The sequence below is a fragment of the Aspergillus tanneri genome, assembly GCF_003426965.1.
Source record: "Aspergillus tanneri strain NIH1004 chromosome Unknown AapTan_5_pilon_pilon_pilon, whole genome shotgun sequence".
Taxonomy (NCBI): domain Eukaryota; kingdom Fungi; phylum Ascomycota; class Eurotiomycetes; order Eurotiales; family Aspergillaceae; genus Aspergillus; species Aspergillus tanneri.
In genome coordinates, this window is record NW_022984632.1 from 3,686,470 (window position 1) to 3,703,801 (window position 17,332).

General features: G+C 44.5%; 5 protein-coding genes across 5 annotated transcripts; 3 read left to right on the forward strand and 2 right to left on the reverse strand.

Moving 5' to 3' along the window:
• Window positions 1-508: 508 nt before the first annotated feature.
• On the forward strand, window positions 509-1,983 carry ATNIH1004_010611 (uncharacterized protein; the record flags this gene model as incomplete). Its single annotated transcript, XM_033575179.1, has 5 exons — window positions 509-694; window positions 749-875; window positions 954-1,077; window positions 1,154-1,599; window positions 1,670-1,983. 5 exons carry the CDS (start codon window positions 509-511, stop codon window positions 1,981-1,983), a joined length of 1,197 nt encoding a protein of 398 aa, XP_033423197.1.
• A 3,320-nt stretch (window positions 1,984-5,303) lies between these two features.
• On the reverse strand, window positions 5,304-5,931 carry ATNIH1004_010612 (uncharacterized protein; the record flags this gene model as incomplete). Its single annotated transcript, XM_033575180.1, has 2 exons — window positions 5,304-5,646; window positions 5,711-5,931. 2 exons carry the CDS (start codon window positions 5,929-5,931, stop codon window positions 5,304-5,306), a joined length of 564 nt encoding a protein of 187 aa, XP_033423198.1.
• Window positions 5,932-6,163: 232 nt separating this feature from the next.
• On the reverse strand, window positions 6,164-6,866 carry ATNIH1004_010613 (uncharacterized protein; the record flags this gene model as incomplete). Its single annotated transcript, XM_033575181.1, has 3 exons — window positions 6,164-6,456; window positions 6,510-6,651; window positions 6,780-6,866. The coding sequence occupies 3 exons, from the start codon at window positions 6,864-6,866 to the stop codon at window positions 6,164-6,166; spliced, it is 522 nt and encodes a 173-aa protein (XP_033423199.1).
• Window positions 6,867-8,412: 1,546 nt separating this feature from the next.
• ATNIH1004_010614 (uncharacterized protein) lies at window positions 8,413-8,847 on the forward strand (the record flags this gene model as incomplete). The annotated part of the gene is made up of 1 exon (XM_033575182.1): window positions 8,413-8,847. One exon carries the CDS (start codon window positions 8,413-8,415, stop codon window positions 8,845-8,847), a length of 435 nt encoding a protein of 144 aa, XP_033423200.1.
• Window positions 8,848-15,263: 6,416 nt separating this feature from the next.
• ATNIH1004_010615 (uncharacterized protein) lies at window positions 15,264-15,685 on the forward strand (the record flags this gene model as incomplete). Its single annotated transcript, XM_033575183.1, has 4 exons — window positions 15,264-15,405; window positions 15,456-15,521; window positions 15,575-15,610; window positions 15,672-15,685. 4 exons carry the CDS (start codon window positions 15,264-15,266, stop codon window positions 15,683-15,685), a joined length of 258 nt encoding a protein of 85 aa, XP_033423201.1.
• Window positions 15,686-17,332: the final 1,647 nt, after the last annotated feature.

Sequence of the window (17,332 nt, forward strand, 5' to 3'; positions counted from 1 at the left end):
ACCAGCAGTCTAGACATGTATAATCTTCTAGGTATGACATGCATGTATCGATTCTCTCAAACTGGGCACTGAGTTAAGTAACATCGATCATGATCTCCAATGCAAGGTCGATGAATGAAGGTCAAATGACAGCAGGTGTGCAATATGACAGCTCTTCTTATTTCCCCTCTTTCTCCACTTCATGGTGGTTTGTCCCCGCTGTTGACACGTCATCATAGCCAGGTAATGAGCAATGCATGTTTTAGTACTTGGGTCTTTCCGGGATACATCGTATGTTATCGCAGATGGCTGGTCCTCCATGGGTGGGTTGATCAACTTAACTAATGATATCAACTGTAACCACCCAATTTGTCTCCTCATCCAAAGTCCAAACTTGCGAAATTATCACATGATAGTGGGTATGCGAACAGATTATATTAGCTACAAGGGCATTCGTTAACTTTTATCACGTCTGTATTACTACACTGCATTTTCCACCGTGAGAATACTGCGTCATCTCTATACTACAATGCCTAAGCCCGAATGCTTGCATACAGACTATATTAGCATTCTTGTAGAGCAGGTTACTCAAGAAGCTACTGCTTTCCTTAATGGTGGGGGTGAAGGTGACAGAATAAAGGCACTGAAAAGTGTTCAGAATCTAATGAATGCTCTCCTGAAGCCCCAGGATTCTGTATACCACTTGGCCTATTCGGTAGGAGCTTCATTCTTACTACTTCTGATATTGTCCTTCTAATACAAGTTTTAGCCCACTCATACTATCTGTGTCCGGGTCGGCATCGATCTTGGCATATTTGAGACTCTCACGGAAAACGACCGGCCGGTGACTCTTGCCGAACTGGCGGCAGTGAAGGGTGCAGATTTGATTCTAACAGGTGAGTGCATTTTCAGTACCTCCTGTACTCTAATGGTGGATTCGTTTATCTCCTCTCATACCAGTGTGGCTATTCTAGAACGTGTTTTGCGAATCCTTGCAGGCATTGGCTACGTCCAGGAGCATGATACTAGAATATATATCGCAACCACAATGACTCGACAGATGACAGATAGTTCATCCATTGCAATGGTAAAAGTCATGTACGTATCTCATAAGTTGCATCCTTGGTAGAGACTATATTCAACCTTCTATGCTCATCGCATACTTGCGTGTCAGTTTCGACCTTGGTATGCCAATATTAGCCAAAGTCCCAGAGTTCCTCCGACATAACGGATTCAGAAATCCATCACCTACCAGCGGCCCCCTGCAATATGTGGAGAAATCAGCATCTTTCTGGGACTTCCTCTCCCAAAAATCAGAATATTTTGATGTATTTAATACCTTCATGGAAGGGGACAGAGGGAGCCGTCCGAGTTGGCTGGCTTGGTTTCCGGTACAAGAGAGACTTATTGATGGATTCGAACAAGGCAATGAATGTATTCTTCTCGTCGATGTAGCTGGCGGCCGCGGCCATGATATTTCTGCATTTTTGAATACGTTTCCTGAGGCACCTGGCCGGCTGGTACTTGAGGACAAGCCGCAGGTGATTGATGAACTGAGAGGCCTTGATGGCAGGATCGAGCGCGTCGCGTTTGATTTGTTTAAGCCTCAGCCAATTCGAGGTATGATTCATGAATGCAGTTTATAAAATTAATCATTGGCCCTAATCAGTTATGCTCGCCTTTTTAACAGGTGCCCGCATATATTACATGAAATTTGTTCTACATGACTGGCCTGACGATGAGTGCCGCGTAATTCTCGGCTATATCCGCGAGGCAATGAAATGCAAATACTCGAAACTGGTAATTGAGGAGTTTATCTTGCCAAATAAAGATTGTGCCATGATCTCTGCCATGTGGGACTGGGAAATGCTGATATTCTGTAGCAGCATGGAGCGCACAGTTGACCATTGGAAGATGCTTTTAGCCTCGGCTGGCTTTGGGTTGCTTAAGTTTTGGTATCCTCCCGGTGATGGTCAAGGGATTATCGAAGCAGAGCTAGAATAAAGAAATTTTGTGTCGTTTGTCAAATGCAATTCTTTAGGCATCATGTGTGTACAGTATATGACTCTATATTCACCAATATTTACCATATATAGAGAGTTAGACTCTTATTCCTTACAGAAAAAGTGAGGCAAAGACTCCGCAATTATCGTAAGGCAGGGGCATTAGCTATTACAAGTTATAAATATTCAAATGAAAGATTCCTTGCGGCTTGATACTGAATGACGGATAGACACTTCTAGGAAAATGGGTGGTTATGGATTACGAGCTGTTACCTGTATGGCTTCTAGAACCGGACCCAATGCCACTACCGTCTGCTTCACAGAGCGTCTTAAAAAGCGTCACTCGCCATTGGCATGGAAATGTTATCGTCCTCCAAGGGCCATCGGCGCTTTCGAGTAACGCAGTTCGAACGAGGTTCTGTGAGAGTATGTACATCAAAAATGTGCCGCTGAAGAGCTGTTATTCCATGTCATTGCATCTTCTGACAATACGGGTGTGGGCACTGAAGTGTTTTTGCCAACTGTTGTGGCCTTATATGATCATCAATATGGTTTAAGAGTGTCGAGTTGGCCAACCACTGCTTAAATCTTTCAGCGTGGCACTTGCTTTTATTAATTAATTAAAACAAACAAAGTCCTGCAGCCACCAACCTGTATCGGAATTCAGGATTCCGTATCAAGGTTGCAAGTTTTCCAAGTAGTGTTAGTGGTGTTAGCAGTGATTCCCCCACCCCCTTTTACTGTGGAATAGTTTCTCATAAAGATAGTAAAATTAAACAAATGTGTGTTAAACACAGCGATAAGCCCTCTTGTTATTTCGGTAGCTGACAGTGCGCAGCATTTAAGATTTTCCTTAACATTACAGAAGATATTTCGCACGGTCTTGTAAAGTAATGCTATGTACAGTTAATGCCAAAAGTTTGAGCGGTAGAAGTAAGAGCCAAACCTTTCTAATCGGGTTCCAGAATCTTATCAGCTGTGAGACTCTGAGCTAATACGTAATAGCGAGAGTTGATGGTGTGAGGTCTTGGATGGAGACAGGCGGCAATGTCGCCGACAAACTTCCCTCGCGCATGTCCAAAGGTTGACAACAACTGGCTGGCAAAGTCAAGCCGCCTCCCTCCTACCCCGAACGAAAAGCTTTGTTCCTGTAAAGTTGAAAGTCCAAGCGTGGTCGATGACTCAGTCGAAGAACAGAAGTACGGTAAGCTCCTTGATAAGGTTTGTCTGCTCCATCTCGTCATCAATGGCTTCCGAGTTCTGGCATTTCTGGCGCGTTCGTCCTGCGCCTAAGAAGAGTGTTGGTTTACCATATCCGGGCAGTCATACTTACAATATTCTAAAGACGATGTTGTCCACTGTTAGACCACTATCCGTTGTATGATACTTTCATTTCTTGTAGCTGTCTCGACGAGGGAGTGGAGGGCCTCAATATCGGACGGCCAGAGACATGCCCATGATGCCGAATCCACATCCACACGTAAAAGGGGCTGAGTCGATTTATAAGCTCGGTTCTTTCGGGGTTCCTCATCTCTGGCACTGGGTCCGCAGTGAGGTTGCTCAGGACACTGGACACAAAGTCGGTCAACAGACCAGTCTCTTTCCCAACAGAGCTCTCCATGTCACTAGCAGATCCAAGGGGTAATGATAGGCTCTGCTGAAAAAAGTCCAGAGGAAGCAAAGTAGGACCGGTAACTTCTCATTTGTTCCTTTCTATTATCTCTTCTCGTACAAGTCACGTCAAGTTGATCCGGGACGTCCAGATTATTCGTGTTGCGTCGTCTACGCCTGAGGCCGTCAGATCATCATCGCTCCGCTAACCACTGCCCTCTCCCGCCTCGACAGATCACGCCTAGTGGTTATCGGGTCATGGATCCTGTCAGAATTATATGGGTAGCTCTATCAGAGCTTGAAAGTCTTTGTGTTCGTTTGTGATTATTGTGTGTTGATCCCTATTGTTCGGGACCACAACAATATACCTTTTAGCTACTTATCTCACCTGACGTCCGAATATGAACTAGTTTTATTGATGGGTTAATAGGCCCGAGAGGTCAAATGGATTCCAGCCCTTTACAAGTGGCACCTAGGCTGAAGCTCAGAAAATACAATGAAGCTTCCAAGGTTATTCGTAGCAAGTCGCTACTACTAACTTAAGTCAGGACATGCGGATCGGAACTTACCTACACCAGATTCGACAAAGAGACTGAACAACTTGTCAGGATGCCAAGCTCCACGAGAGCCGCTAAAACACCTACTATTTGAGAGTTGACAACAGCGGCTTCAACGGGATATAACGTGCGGGATGCTAAGAAAAGAGGGATAGCTATTCCTAAAACACATGAGGGATATCATTGCTTTTAGCAGAGTCCAAAGCAACGCCGGCCGTACTACGCTTCCTGGAGGACACTACAGTAGGCTGCGGCACGAGAGGACAGGCACAAGCTAGAAATCATGGAGGAAGCGGAACGGGAAAGAGAGGGTTAATGGGGGAGGGTGGCTCGCCTAACCAGTGACACCATACAGCACCGAAGCCAAGGAGGGCCGATACAGTCCGAAAGCTCTACGCAGCGAAACGACCTAGGGGGACGAAAAAGTGTAGAAGAGTCATCAGATGTAATAAGAAAAGGAAATGGTGTATAGCCTATGGCTTAGTGGTTTTTCATAGGCCGAGCGGCTTGGTAAGGACGTTAAACGATTAAATAATAATGATAATAATGATAAACTTAGAGGGACGGCATAACTAGGGCTACTTATATACTAAGCTGAGATCAGTCCTATCGAAGTCCGTTACATTTTGAGAAGACAATATTAACCTGGCGTCAGTTTTGCCATATTTATATTTCTTAACTCGGTACGAGGTGACTGATTAAGCTACAATCGATGGTACTACTCAGGTTATTGACCATCGCTAGTGCTGTAGCGTGAGCCTATCTAAAATAATAGTCCCGCAGAAGTGCAAAATAAGACAGTTTTACAACAGGCAATAGTGACATGGATCCCATGAAGTGACGATTTCGAATATACCATGATTTAATGGCCAGTGATACATGCAAGTAAAACAAACCGAGGCAATTAAGTTACAACACTGTAGGTGATATTCGACTCTAAATAACCAGTTCCATTTCTATGAAAGCTGCGATGATAGAATACAGGATACTGACTTTCCAATGCCAGTTTAAATAGAATGATCTAAACCACAATCAAGTAAAACTTCGAAGGTGCAAGTAATACACATCAGGGTCATGTCAATTCCACTACTGTACATGAACGATCACAGAAAAAAAACGAGGTTTGGGACGACTATACCACCGTGATTATTCCCTAATGTCTATCAAACCAGATAGGCTCCGTATACTCATTATCCAGCACTAACCCCGACCGCACAGCGCTGTCTCCCTCAAAGAAAAATTCAGCTGCGACGGGAGAATCACCCTCCTCCCAGAGAACTTTCATATGCATGATATAATGCGTCTGATTGCAAACATGCTCCATGGCGGCCGTGGATGCCTCAGATATATCCAACGCGTCGATGAATAGCTGATCACCGTCGGTGCCATTGCGAATCTGCACAGTGAAGATGTGATATCCGGAGTTCAAGCAGCTACCGGCGTAGAGTGATAGATTTCCCGTGGACCGTATGTGCTCTGGCCGGGACAGATCTCCTCTCGTATCTCGGCACTCGCGTCACCTATATTGATTTGTCGTCTGTGGAGTTCTGCGCTTCCCACGGGGGTCGCTCTTCCTTGGGAACGTACATCACTTCGTCAATGAGTTCGCGAGCAAGGATATATGCTACGTTACCGGCGCCGTCTGAATTCCCGCGAAGTGTGCCACCGAAATTGAACCCGGGAACGAAGAAATGATAACTCGATGACCCTGCGATTCTACCCGGGTGAGCGACGATCAAATGACCGCGGTAGTAGAACGTGTCCAGCCCCGAGGAATACATGATGGGAAAGGTAAAAGACTCTAGATTTTCCGAGTACGGATTAGCAGATATGCGACCCTTCAGCATACCTCGTAGGACCTCCGACGTAATGGGACCCTCCTTGTTTTAAGGAGTGCCTTGACCCATTTAATGTGGTCGTTCATGCTGATGACAATCGAGGTCGACCTTTGCAGCTCTGCAGCTCAGGGGAATCGGGAATTTCCCACCCCTTGTAGGTCTCCTTTTTAGGATCCTAGTAGTACCCAAGGGCATTGCGATCCCCGAGCCCCCTAGCTCTAGCTCGCGACGGCTGCAGGTTAGTCGAGTTCATTACCAAGGGCTTGAACAGGCAGCTGTCGAGGAAGTCGACAAACTTGGAGCCAGTCACCTTCTCAATCAGGTGAGAGATCGCTGCATACATCATGTTGTTGTAGATGTAGGCCTTGCGGACTCTTGCCAACATGGGGAGGACACGTGTGATGAACTTGGGTGTGTCAGGTTCAGCGGCGCGCACGTTCAAAAAAAAATATTCGTGTCTATCAGAAACTTTTTAGCCGTGTAAGTAAGTGTAAGAGAGGATGTAACGTGCGCGCCCATACCGGTCCGATGGCTGAGATCTTCCACTGTGATGAGACGAGTAGTTTCTTCCGTCAGCAGGACAAAATCATCCGGCAGAATGCTCGACACGGGCGCTTCGTATTGAACTTCTGGGTGCTGGTCATCATGTACGAGCAACCCGATCTAGGCCGAGGTCAGGGACTTAGAGGAAGACGCAATGTCGAACAGAGTGTCTACGGTGCGTGCCTTGGGAGGATCTAATGAAATGATGCGTTTCCGAACCCGGCCGAAGCAAGGCTGCCATTCTGCACAATGGCGACCGCCAGTCCGGGGATATTGTAGTTATTCATCAACGACTCGACATGGGCTGGGAAGGCCACGGAATAAAATAGATCCATGGTTGGGGGATTGCTGAAAATCTCGCTTTCTCGTGTTGCTGATGTTGGAAGAGACCTTACGAGACAGACTCGACTCTGATACTTATAGAAATGAATTGTGTCCGCCATGAGACTACCAATACCTATACTCCATATGTACATTATGCGTTGAGTAAAGTAGATAATCTGCAGAAGTTCTGCATCTCAAAACCGGATTGATAACCGTAGGCAGAAGTACTTTTTATCCTGTCGTCACGCAATTAATTCATTGACGGACAATTTAAACAAATGAGCTACTCCAGTCACATCCTCATTCGGCTCTTCAGGTGTTGGATTTAATATATTATGGATTTGACTCGATGAATAACCCATTTTATTTCCATGTCAATTATCTGTTGAATAGTGTCATCACTTCCCCTGAACTCCACAACAAATAGTATAGTCAGTATGGGCAGAGCTGTGGCATTCACCAGTCTTTTTATTTTATTATTTCTTAATTTTGACTTTTGACACCCCATCGTTGCAATTTATGATGAACCTTGGAGTTAACTTAGAACTGACATGCTCACGTAATAACCATGTGCATGGATGACTCATGAGATTGACTGACGATGTGATGCCAGAATCACATCGTCTAACTTGCTCCAGTCGGTTAGTGGATGCATCCAGCGACTAACCAAATCTGACGAACTCAACCCTATTATGGCAGACTCTGCAACGTCACTGTCTCTTTTGTTCTACGGTCTCTAATGGACCAGTCCGGGGCAGCACTTCATATCCACTTTTCAGAACCAAGGCCACAATAGGAATAGACGAGAAAGTCTGGCGACCAAAATGCAGAGGATGGTCTTGAGCAAATTCTTACGATGAAGCTTGACAAATACATCAATGCCAACATAAGCTTGCTGTGCTCGGCACCGAATTGGCCTTAAATACTCTTAGACCCCAGCGGCTCTACTTAAACTTTGCACGTAAGACACATCCTGACCCATAACTGAGGCTATGCACAGAATGCAAAGCAACGTTCCCGACTACCCAGTTCCTAAATTTCCCATAGAGCTCAAACAAAAAATGAAAAAATGAAAAAATCAAAAAAATGAAAAAAAAAAAAAAAAAAAAAACCTACTACAGACCGACATCAACTGCCTTGGACAAATATGCTAAAGAGACAGCAAAGACCAGATGACTAGGACATTTACTGCTCTGTACGATGAATCTCCGCGGAAAAACTGGCCCCAGTGTCTAGAATACTTGATCCAGATCTTGTGCTCAGAGTCTTAGAGTACACACAAGCCTGTATTGCAAGGGTCCCGCGTTCTCCAATCACTCTCCTGGTCCACTTTCCATCTGAGACAGTAAAATGGGGTTGCCTACTATTCGACCTGTAACCTTAATAAGTTAACTGGTTATGCCCAGGGTCCAACGAAGCCATGCCTGTATGTGTAAGCGCACATACCGATGGCTTGGAATCTGTATACACTACTCCATACTTCCTCCAAACTCTCTCATGTTGTTCCTTCCTCTATTGTGCTGTCTGGGTCCGGCCATCGCGACACCAGAGATCATAATGCCATTGCCATTTAATCAAAACAAGATATCCTTTGCCAAGACAGTCAAGCATCCTCTTCAACCTGCTCAGTCCGATGTCGTAACGGATTCTTTCCCGAGGGGTACTATTTCCCGTCATATCCGAATTATACATCCGTCTCATGGCTCGATCGTTTCAAAAATCCGCGACCCCCATTGTGCCTCGCCGGCATCGGTCGAACATCATCTTCTTCGTCGTAACGATATCTCGGGGCCGACTACCTCGTCTCATATTTCTTCTATCTGGGTTCTTCTGGTCTTCATCCTTGCGGTACTGTCACTGCTCAAGTTGGGCCGCAGGTCTCGTGGAAATACCACCGGGGAAAATAACCCGCAAGGCAAAATTCGACAGTACGTACGAGTGAGCGAGGATAGTTTGGATGGTTTTGATGATACAGACTATCCCATGGGATAATGACGGGACGGTGTTAAGTGGTGGTTCCCCCTGCTTTATATCCAGGAGCATGGGCTTTTCATATATTATGTGCGAATGGGGTAAATAGCACGAACAGTGCATGGTACAGACTAGGAAGGTTAATGTGGTCTATTTATTTGTTTTGTATGATATCCTAACTCAAACGTTCGAGTGCGCTGGCTCTCTACTCGATACGATATCTGAGTGAAATCGAACCGAAGATACATTTTGTTAATGTGTAGCAAGTCTGCGACTGCTCTATTAGCTATTGGCATAGAATTGTGGACCAGAATGGCGATAGGCAGAATGAGGACATACGGAGCGCTCTAGTAACCTGCCTGCAAGAACTATCGAAGCATCCCAGATGCATCCAACCAGACTGCAAAATGAGCGAATAAAAAATAATACCGCTCTCACGTCTCTTCTTTCCGTGCCTTTACTGCAAGACTTTCCACTCCTATTAATTGGAATATATTGCTCCTCATCCGATCTGGATATCTAAAAAGATCAACACGTACTTAAACTCCTACAACCAAGTTCTGCGGAATAAAATACAGCACATAAGTGATCTCACATATTCCACTTTCGCTTCCTCTTCCACGAGAGGGGCAGTGCATTTAGAGTATGTATATTAGCGAGTATACTATGGGGAGAAGAGCCTCCTGAACCTCTTTCATAGGATCCATGGAGACAACGTGACACATTCCCAACCTCCTTGAATATTGTGATCCAGTAGAGACAGACATGCCGGGTTTGCTTGTCCTTGAACAAACAAGGTTATCTTGGCAGATCTATCTGTAATGTACACGGGACGGAGTCTGCGTAGCAAATGAAGTCCTCTAAATCATGGAGTTATGCAAACCGCACTGCCGCAGGTGATGTCACTAGCTACGTATATGCTGTCCAATGTCATGTCGCTTGCTGGCACTGTATATAGGGTGAAAACAGATAAATACTGCTGGCTTCTTCAATTAACCAAGCAAGTCTATCACTCTTCTTACTTATCAAAACTTAATTTTTTTTTTTTTACATTAACTCTGTCCACAATGATATTTAATTCTCTTGTCCTCCTGGCATACAACCTCGCGATGCCCCCCCTGACTTCCCCATCTGCGGCGTCAAAGATATACTAGCTGCCAGACAGTGGCTTCTCTACGTCACCAAACACTCCGTGGAAGCCAACAAGGACAAGTGCGGCGGCGAATACTTTGACAATCTGCGTGGACCTGTGGCGTGATTACCTCGTGGGGATGTGACGTTGTCGACGCGAACTCTAACAAAGTCGATCACGAAAGTAAAGAACAGATTGTCGGAGCCCGCATAACTTCTATACCAGTTTCTTCTGTGACGATGAAGATGTTCCAACTGCTATAGGCACTGCGTCTTTGAGTGGGAAGAAGCCAGATAAGTGTGCAGCTCCTCCGGCGTGGGTGACTCCATAAGGATTGGACCTGTTGAATATTTTAGCATACTATCTGTGCATGTTTGGTATATTTGAGATATAGAGGGATTCGGAGGGTTGTGAAACAGAGAAGATATGGTGGATAGTGTGTGGTAGCATACTCTGTACGAGTTAGATTATAGAATCAAACTCGAGCTTACTATCCTCCTCCTATTCGCAAATCGCAATAAAAGTAATGCACAAAGTTGCCAAGTAAGATGCCAATCTGTGCGTGGGGCTACCTCATAAGTGGATCTCACTTGAACCCAAGACAAAATCCTGTCAGGCTTCCCTACCACTGTCAGGAAATGGGGCCAGTCTGACCCCAAGCGACGAACAGCAATTAGCCTTGAGAACCGCCTAATCAGACGGTTGAAAACGATGACGCCTAGCCGTGCTTGCTCCCGATGCCAAGATTTCGCTTGCGCAGAAGCGTTCTTGGCGATGCATCCGTTGGTTCGCTCAGTCAGTCAGGCACTTTCGATAGAAAACAAGAGAATCCGAGCCAGCAACAACCCCAGAACTGGCATTTTAGGTTTATCTGCATTTGCTCGGCTAGAGTAGTTTGGAGTGATCCGTCAAAGGATGATGTTGTGAAATTCAATGCGCAGGGAGCTATTCTATCAGCTACAGGCCAACTAGCCTAACTAGGAAGTAGATGTCATTCAGTGGAAACACCAGGAATCACAGTATCTCAACCAACTGAGTCTCTTGCGTTCCTATCTGGGTGCTCTACTAACTAAAGGATTCAGGGGTTGAATCGGTCGTCAGATACTCCGCACCGCCAAGTCGGGCGGATTATAGTGTTTCCGTAACAGAGTGAAAATCTGAACGAGCTGTAGGTCTTTTTCCTCACAACGAAAATGAGCTCGAGAAGAATATACCTACTCGCGAATAATCCCCATAAATGCCATCTCGATGCCCAGAGTTTCTTATAAACTAGAAGTTGACGATGGAGTTTGAGTCGGCATAAAGTGCATGTTCGACACTTGTGCCCGCATTGGGAAAGGTGTGATCAGTTCCCCCCAATCAGATCTATCAATATCCCGAGTGGAACAGACCGGCGGATGACTTTCGAGCTGTGCGACTGTTTTCTCTATCATGAAGATCAACTTCGGCTTCCCAGTTTCGGCTTTCCAAGGGGTCATTGCCTATTAGAGTAGTCCTGGAGATGCACATCCGCTGTTACACCCACCATGTGTAGGATCAAGAGCTTTGGCACGAAATATCACTGATGGTATGTTTCTCTACCTATTGGGCCAGGATCCAGGAGTGAGTAGCATTCCATCATTGTGTATTGTACTCCGTAATATACCGCTATGTCTGCCAATTGGCATGGAGTTTGCTCTGAGAATGGTAAGTAATATTAAGTCCGGGGCGGCCCAAACGCTCTACTCGTCGAGGATGCGTAAACAAAGCAAAAGACGATTGACAGACGGACAAGATATATGAGGATTGAATCTGCTAATACCTCTTCTGAGCCCAGTGCTGTCGAAGTAATGAGGCCTAGAGATAAAACTACATATTGTTCAATTTTGGACAGGATACTCGCTTGAACCTGCTATAGACCACCTACCTGTTCAACAAAGCTGCGTCCTTAGTGAGAGTGAGTTGTGAGTGGCACCAATAGCTACCTATGGCCCAGTACTACCGTTACGGCTACTTTATTGATTGGGCAATCTCGTAGACTTTACCTAGATGAGATAACATTATCGAGATTGCCACTTCTGTCGTCTTTAATTTATCTCCGCAGATGGTAACTCCGTAATTAAAAGGTGAAATTCCTTAACATTGGCAATATTGGGATGTAATCTAAAGGGTGATCTCGAGACATAAGAGATTTTCACGTAAAAAACAAAAAGGGTTACGAGTCTACCAGCCAACTACAGAAATGACTAAAGCCACACTGTCAATCTCTAAAGCCTCTCAGAAAGCCAATGTAAATTCTCGATAACAGCAGGACAAGAGCTGCACTTTTACAGATTTCACAAGCTCAATGTAACAATGGGCAGGAGAAAATGTACTAGCTATTTAGAATGGCATCTTAAGGGGCTGCATGTGGTACGCACAAACATAGGAATTCACTGCATAAAATATCTGATGCATCTTGTTCTATATGCATGGTCCTATTAGCCTTCAACAACCTGCTCACCAGTACTACTTGATCCTCGCTATTTAAATGATACTGTGGATATTAAAGGCACTAGATGCTGCCCAGCCACACTATCGTACGTTTCGTTGTTCGTTGCAAACAGCTGGGGGAGGCAAACTCGCCGGCAAGTCGGCTTGGTTTCCCTTGGAAAAAGTATAACTTATGTACTGGTCCTCTGGCTGAGTAGAAACAATCCGTGAAAAACGACAACAACTGTGCCAGCAATGACTTCTGCAGTGACTAGATGGCTCTATCACGATCCTAAGAATGCTCACGAGCCTTTCCCTTCCGTGGTGCAATATATTCCAGATCGTGCGTATTTTGCCCTCATCAATGATGAGGCGACCCTCGACAATATCAAGAGCTTAAGAAATGCTCATCGTTTTGTCTCGTCGCTCCCCACCTTACCGACCATGAACAGATGGATTCTCGTGAGGAACACGAAGAAAAGACACTCAAAACTCTAGATATCTTGGCCATTTCTATGACTCCTTCGAACATAAGCTCTCGAATACGGAGATTGAAAGGTGTGAAAGGATTCTTAGGCGGCTGCGTGGAGAAACAGGCTGGCATGCATTAGGGACATGTTTCCGTGGAATCTGACGAAATTCGAATGTACATCTGTCAAGTCAAATGTCGGAGTATAAAATCTTGCTCTAAATTCTCATGTTTTGTTAACGGCTGGTACTAAGCGACAGACAGCGGTAACCTGGGGTCTTTCTTATACTGTTCAACATTTCGTTGCAACCTATCCCCCCAAGTTTAGGTTGATGGCAACAAATAGGAAACTTAAGAGATATAGGTCTCCATGGATAACATCATTTTCGTAAAAATTATACGAAGCAGGATCTGGTACAACATCGAATTGGCTAACTATAATGGGTACCGTTGTTAGCCAGAACCGAATACATGATATTTCTCATATATGAGTGCCCAGGCTAGGCCCACTACTGTCACAAAGCTAGCAGTAATGAGTTCCATTGGGGACCTGGTGCTCAAAAGAGTCCAGTGGCAATGAAAATGGTGTTTGCCCTGGTTCTGGGAGCCCTAGCACTTTTGAGTAACAAACTCCATTTTCCTCGCCTCGTTCTTTTCCATGCTCTGGCATGAGAAGCTTTAGAGCGACGTATTTATTTGCCCTGTATTAAATTTTTACCCATGAAGATTAATAAAAAAGGCAGTATACATGGATAAGTTTGATTGGGCAACAGGATCCCTACGATTTGACATTTCGAGTTACCTGGCGCTCACTATAATCAAGGGACTGGTATAAGACTATCGTCCTGAAAGTTACCTAAGGCTGGTCCCTTCTCTTTTGCTTTCCTCGCTCTGTCACAGTATGAAGTTGTACATCAGGAGCTGAATTCTATGTCGTCCGCGGCCATGGATTCGGTTTCCAGAACGTCGAGTCGCCCGAAATTCATAAAATGCATTCTCTTCATTGTTTCCGCTTGTGGAAACCGCAGTAGTTGTCTCGTCTCTCTGCTCTCACCGTAATCTCGTATCGGATGGTCTCCAGGAGATGTCGATCCACTATGACGTTTTTCTCCTGTTGCCTAAGCCATAGATATTGGTAGTGTATATGCCTCAACGTCCATTGTTAATTTTCAACTAACCTAGAGGAGTAATCGGATAATTCGTAAAGGCTAGGTGCTCGTATTATCTCGTAACTGAGATCGTGTTGATAATCTTTGATCTAATGACTAACAGCTTGAGGTACGGAATGGCAGGTCCGTAGGTCCGTCCGGGTAAACGAATGCGGAGTGCGGGGTGAAGATTAATTTCTATAAAGACATAATGACGGATATTTTTGGGCAAATATGGGACATTCGACTACTAAGGATTGTTGCCTATCTTATTTTCTGCCATTGTTCCCATTGGACCACCCGTGTTCGTGCGGGTCAGCCCTCTCGTATCTGTATCTTATTGACCTTGTAGGGCGTAAACGAAGTCGCCAAGAGTATATCTTGTTCGAACCAAGCTACTCTTGGATTCTTAGCCAGATGTTCACTCTGGGGGTTTGCTGAGAATTATGATATTCTCGTAAATTCGAATGCTGTGCACGAGATAATTCATCTAATGTATCATGCTACATCTCGCTTTCCTTTAAATTGGTAAAAGCTCTTGTTCATGTTTTCAATGAGAATCATATCTAGAAAATGTTTAGAGCAGGCTTATAGGTGACATGTAGTTACATTGGCTAACTACAAGTAATTCTAGCTGCAATGCCAGCTAGAGCTATGATAAATCCTCAGTGGTACACATGTTACCTTTGATACAACATAGTATAGCATTCAACTCCACCCAAACATGGGATACTACGTACACCTCTCGCAAAATTCTAGTCCCCCAGTAATTGTCAAGCCTAGACATGATGGCGGATATGTTAGTGAGTCCAGCGCTCATGGTATGCTCCAATGATAGTCAAAATAACAACACTTTCGTTCTCTGTAGCCCACCCATCTTTGTAAAGCATGACTCTAACGGCCAACTAGGTCTGTCCAGATGCAGAGCTGTAGACACTATACTACTATTAATCTCTCATATACTAGCACATTTCTCGTATTGCAAGACATCTCGTATTACTAGACTTGGCAATTCTCAAGAATGGAGCCAATTGGGCGTGAAGACTTCCATTGCGATGCAAAGCCAGCAGGGTGGCATTGAACGAATACAGGATCGGTTTGACCAATGTATAAAATCTCATCTGACGTCGGGCAAGCACTGTCTATATAAAGACCTCGTTCATCCCTTTGAAAACAACTGCAAATAATCAGCAACATTATTCAAGCAATACCAAAGGTTTCGCACTTGAACACTACAATGCGTTTTTTCATCGCTATCTCAACCCTTCTGGCCATTGCCTCCGCGGCTCCGGCTTCAACTGCGCAGAACTTGCAAGACGTGAAGGGTAGCGCTGCTGCCTATGTTGAAAACATGAAGGCTGCAGGGTGCGACTGGTTGGGTAGGTGGCTTTGACGGCCGTTAATTTTACAGTTTACTGACTTTTTAAAGCTTGTGTTTCCTCCCTTGCTGGTGAAAGCGCTGCCTGTGCGGCTGCAGCTGTAGAGCTGGGTCTTAGTACGTCTTTTGGTGCCATGTGTTCGTTGGATTTCTTATTAATTTAATGGTAGATCCCATTGCCGATGCCGCCTGTCTCGCTACAGTTGGTACCTCTACTGTAGGTTTCGCTTTTCATTCTAAATGGAGTCAATACTAACGATAGAACAGGCTTCGTGCAGTAAGTGCGGCTAAGATATAAATTGCCAAATGCCGGGCACATACAGGTGAAATGCTAGAAGGAAGGATGATGAAATGATTGGGAGAATTGTATTTAAGTGCCGGTAAATGTCTTAAGTGGATGAATCGAGGATTAAACGTGTTAAACTATTGGCCATAGTTTTACTGTCACTACTGTTAGTCAACGGAGCAGAATAAGCGAACATCTACATAAAATAAAGCCGGGCAGAGAATGAGCTCTAGTATTCCAAGTATCTGGAGGTGGTAGGTTCCCTCCATACGGGGCAAGCCCTCCACGTTTATTTTATTTAAATGCCAATTAATTACTAGTTTCAGAAGATCCTCAGTGACTCGGATGCAATGACACTCGCTACATCTAGAACCCAACACCTAAAACAAGTAGAAGATCTTCCCCCAGTATGGTAGCTGTTTGGGTAGAGCAATGAAAACATTTATGTCTACCAGAACCAGGACATATAGGATTTGGCCCGCCCGATGATAAAGATATTAGTCGAAACACATCCTTTTATTTATATTTCAACCATTCGCATGTCATATTGCCATCTCCTGTAGTAAACCCAGTCAAAGAGCTGTGTATACGAAAGCTACCGGGCAGAAAATTACAGTGATGGGAGATTCCATCTAAAATCTATATTATATTCAATTCCACATGCTTTCATCTCAGGGAGGTCAACAACTAGCCCTCTTCAAAACATTAATAATTATATAATATATCTAATTTCCAAGACGCTATAAATTACATAGAATCTCCCACGAATCAAAAATAGTCCACAGTTTTACAAACAGCCTAAACTACATAGTGTCTCAAATACTAGAGAATATTTCGCACGAGCTGGATAACATAAGACAGGCTATAGAGAAGATGATGACGAATAATGATGAACTAGGTCTGCTAAGAGAGCTGAAGGAGGTGTACAAGAATTGGTTAAACTAGAGAAGTAGGGCAATAATAGCAATCTGGGGAAAAGATCTACCTGCCTAACAGTGCACGTATACACAGGCCAACGCGCCATCTTGAATTAAAATATATACGAGAGGGTCATGCTGTTGCGCCCACAAGTAGCGAGTGCATTTAATTAAGGCAATAGTTAACATTAACCGACATTTTCATGTTATTGTCTCCACCAGTACATGTCGTGGATTGACTAATACTTATATTCAGGATATTATACAAGAGTATATTTTCAACTACCCGGCTATTTACTTATTGGTGATCAAGGAATGGCATACTCAAAGAGCTAAAATAGATTATAACACCCCTCTAAATAATATCTGTCTGTCTGACTCTAGTTAGTATGTTGCGGAAATCGTAGCTTCTATCAGCAACTCTACACAGCACTCCATCAAGTTAACAGTTGGTTCACAGGTGAGGGGTCTAATCAGTAACATCACATCGAACTTTCCTTAAACAACATAAGCAAGCTTGTGTCCGGCCTGTGAAGGAGTTATGAATAGATACCAATGGGTAGATCCCGCATAGAAGAGGCAGATTCGCCGGGACGATCAGGCTGGTGGACAAGCAGGGGGGAAAGGAAGGCAACGAGTTCCTGGGCTGCTACTCGCTATAATGACAGGGTATAAAAAAAGTGGAAAAGGTAAATAACACTTAAATAAAGTTAAGTCAACTTAGT